A 3971-nucleotide genomic window follows, 5' to 3' on the forward strand; every position below is an offset into this window, starting at 1 on the left:
CCCCCCCCCCCCTATTCCTCCATTCACATCAGCTGCATCTCTTGTTTATCTTGACATTATAAAATTAGATGAACTTAAACATTTGATAAGATTTTTAGAAGTTTTAATTTTAGAAAGAGAAAAGGAAGACGACTTTATTATATACTTTAATGTGAATTAATTTAACTTAATCTAACTTATTATATTTATACAGTCTGTTCTAAAGATATTGTATAGCAATTAGCAAATGTTGGCATAAACAATTAGTATATAATTCTAGTTTCTTTCTTATAGATCTAAAGAAATCCGATACCTGAATGTCGTCGTATCTATTCGATCTCTCTAGTTTAATATCGGAATTTTGCCTCGGAATTTCATGTTTCCAGTTTGACTCATTTGATGATATATGGAACAACGTTTAAATTGGTATTTTACTCAAAAAAATATCTAATCTTCATCAATGAATTTTAAACGAAAAGAAATGCATCGAATCTTTACCTTCGGAAACCAGAAAACAGTGACTTTTGTCGTCTTCTTTTTTCTTTTATATTATTTTAATCAGGCCCGTACCAAAGGGGGGGGGGGTGCAATGGCGAATCTTCATCCCATCTTTTTAAATAAGTTGCTTGGTATAATCTTCTCTTGAAAAATTGAGATATTAGCATTCAAAGTTTTCAAAATTGTTATCATTCATGTTTACTGCAGTATAGTGTATATAATGCTATTTCTGAAAAATTCTTTACAAAAGCTGTTCTCTCAGAACAGAGATAAGATTTGTCCTGAGGTAAGATTTTCAGAGTGAACTGATTGTTGTTCTTTCGCATACATTGATATAATCATATACAGGGTGTCCCACGAAACATGAAAATAGCAAGACGACATTGATATAATCATATACAGGGTGTCCCACGAAACATGACAATAGCAAGACGACATTGATATAATCATATACAGGGTGTCCCACGAAACATGACAATAGCAAGACGACATTGATATAATCATATACATACGTCATACATGCAATTTAACAAATATGTTTCAGATGTTTCAGTATGTAATTATGTATAAAAATATCATTCTTCAAATTTTGCAGAAACATTGCCTCAGTTTCAATATTTTGTCCAGACAATGCAAAATCAGTTAACGTGAGAAGTAATATAAAAATTATCAAAATGTTCTGTCTTCCAATATTGCAAAATGTGAGCTAAAAACTATATTCAGAAAAATTCTCCTTGTACCATGAAAAAATCAAATTTAGGGAAAATCGAATTTTCACTTCAACATTAAGTTAAAGCTTGAATTACTATAATGTTGTGTATTGTGAATTGTTGAAAAATTAGAAAAAAAACTACATAGCATAAAATTCAAGCTGAAATTACTCGTTTTTATACCAAATTTATGAAAAATTTTATTTTTTAAAAATCCTGAGCGATATTTCATGCAAAAGAATTACCGAAGACAACATTCAATCAACAGTTTTTGTCTTCCGGCAACATGAGCCACAACCACACAGTCTTCAATCCCACAGCATCTGAGTCTTCCGACAGTCATTAGGTTTTTAAATGATAAATTTAGTGCATTGATCTTTAATAAACTTCTGAAATTTCTTTAAGGCATCATCTTTCGGGTAAGGCGGCAGGATTTTAAAATATTGAAATTTTAATACCCTAAAGTTATCATTTAAAAACGTAATAATTGCCGGAAGATTCAAATGCTGTGACATGGAAGACCGTACGGTTGTGGGTCATGGCTGTCGGAAGACAAAAAAGATAATATATGGCATGGAAGGGGAAAATGTTGTGGCTCATGGCTGTCTGCCTTCTTCCGCTCTTTATAGTAGTGGTTTCCAAGTGAGTTACAACTTACTATAAGTCTAGATCGCAAAGTAGAATTCCAAACTGGAAACATTTAAACAATGAGATAACTATCCAAATAAACTTTTTCTTATTGAAATTATTTCTTTTAATTAATTAACAATTTGACGTAAAAAGTTGAAATTATACCTTTCATCTGTGAAAAAATAAATATTTTTGGTGATCTGAAAAAAAAGAAATGTTTGACAATAAACGGCAATTTTTTCATCATTTTTTATTCTTTTTACCCAAAAATTCAGCAAATTAAACCTTAAAAATTGTTTTGATACTCCGCGTAAACATACCTAATTCTTCTGGAACTGGACATCAAAAGACATGTTTTTATCCTCTTTGATATTTCATACCCAACAATTCAGCGATTGAAACCCTACATTTTTTTGCTGCTCCGCGGAAACATATCTAAAAATCATCATTGAAAGGAGGGGAAAGATTTTTCAATAAATTTTCACTCCTGATTTTAGTGATATTTAATAAAAAACTACATGTTCTAAACCAAGCAAAGTCTAAGTAATAAGTATAAAGATGTAAGGTTCTTTTACATTCAATCTTTTTTTTCAAAATAGGCGTAAGGCACAGTCATACAACATTGGATTCCTCAGGTAATCATTTAAAGGGATTGTTCTCCTATCTATATAATAAAGGGATTGTTCTCCTATCTATATAATAAAGGGATTGTTCTCCTATCTATATATTAAAGGGATTGTTCTCCTATCTATATATTAAAGGGATTGTTCTCCTATCTATATATTACATTAGAAGGTCATACACTGTATTTGTTGCTACTATTGTATTCCCTGGGTTCCTAGCTTTCGTTTGATATGCATAAAGCCATAGTTGAAATATTTTCTATTTGTGGAGGTCATTAGAGGGGGGGTCCAAAAATCGTATACTAGGACAGACCCTATTAAACAATGACTGGAGATATTTAGTAATGCTTTGTAAAAAAGATAGTTATTTCTGAACTGTTGTTAATGACCACTGTCGTCCGACTAAAAAGTGTCGAGAATATTTGTTCAGTGTGCCTTCCAAGCATTGAAATTGAGACTAAGACTAAATCTTTGCCCTCTCTATTGTGATTGCTAACATATGGATTGGCTTAAGACCAATAAATAACGATAATACATTAGCTTTGTCTTAGAAATTATTATTATAACTATACTAATTATCCTGAACTCTTTTCAGAGATATTGTTTTTATTCTCAATTTTAAACAGCGCGGCCATAGTTATCGTTCAAATAAATATATAATCGAAAACTTCACAAACATTTGCAATTTATTTTATTTTTGCACATTTAACTGCCTATTTGCAATCGTTACCTGAGGCTGAAGTTAAATTTAAAGTAGTAATGATTATTCTTGAACTGATGCAGTTAACGATAAGGTGGAACTTTAATATAGGAAATTTATTTTTCAGATGCCTGGCTTTTAATCTGCTAGGTTTATGATAACTATGGGAAACAGCAGTACGGAGAGGCTGGGGGCTACGGCCGCTGCCCTTCTGGGGGCTGCTGACAGTGATTCTTCGTCTACCCTTGAGAAAGATGGGGATAACTTCCCGGATATAAGGTAAAGGAGTGCTGGGACGACACCAAGCGGACTCGGTTAATTTCTAGTAATTTAGGAAATAACAGTTGTTCTTAACATTAATTTTCAAGGTATTTGATGATTTATCAATATAGGAAGTCCAATTTCTAATACGAAAACTTGATTAATTACGGTTTATTAGAATAGAAGACTGGAATATTTTTCCAGATACAAGTTAGAAAAACTGGATTATAATTAAGATTTTCAGATTTTAAAGAAAAGAATTTACAAAGGGGATGGTGGAGTTGGCACATTTGATGTAGGGGGGGGGGGGCCCTGCCTTCATTTTTGGTTCAAATCTTCCAATTTTTTGGGTGCGCGCCTAATTAGGGTTCGAAATTCCTATAATAAAATAAAATTGAACTTTAATGACCTCTAATGACCTCTAATGACCTCTAATGACCTCCACCAATAGAAAATATTTCAACTATGGCTTAATGCATATCAAACGAAAGCTGGGAACCCAGGGAATCCAGTAGCAGCAACAAATCCAGTGTTTGACCTTCTAATGACCTCTTACGACCTCTAATGACC

General features: G+C 32.4%; 1 protein-coding gene across 2 annotated transcripts in view; it reads left to right on the forward strand.

Moving 5' to 3' along the window:
• Positions 1–3268: 3268 nt before the first annotated feature.
• The window catches only part of LOC111696682 (transmembrane protein 184B), an 8543-nt gene continuing 7840 nt past the window's right edge, over positions 3269–3971 (forward strand). For both annotated transcript variants that reach the window (XR_002764137.1, XM_023466372.1), the window contains exon 1: positions 3269–3419. Coding sequence is in view for 1 of the 2 variants with exons in the window: in XM_023466372.1 (XP_023322140.1) it covers positions 3295–3419 (125 nt within the window). In the remaining variant the exon portion in view is untranslated. The remainder of the gene's footprint in view (positions 3420–3971) is intronic.

The sequence above is a fragment of the Eurytemora carolleeae genome, unplaced genomic scaffold (genome assembly GCF_000591075.1).
Source record: "Eurytemora carolleeae unplaced genomic scaffold, Eaff_2.0 scaffold250, whole genome shotgun sequence".
NCBI classification, from domain to species: Eukaryota; Metazoa; Arthropoda; class Copepoda; order Calanoida; family Temoridae; genus Eurytemora; species Eurytemora carolleeae.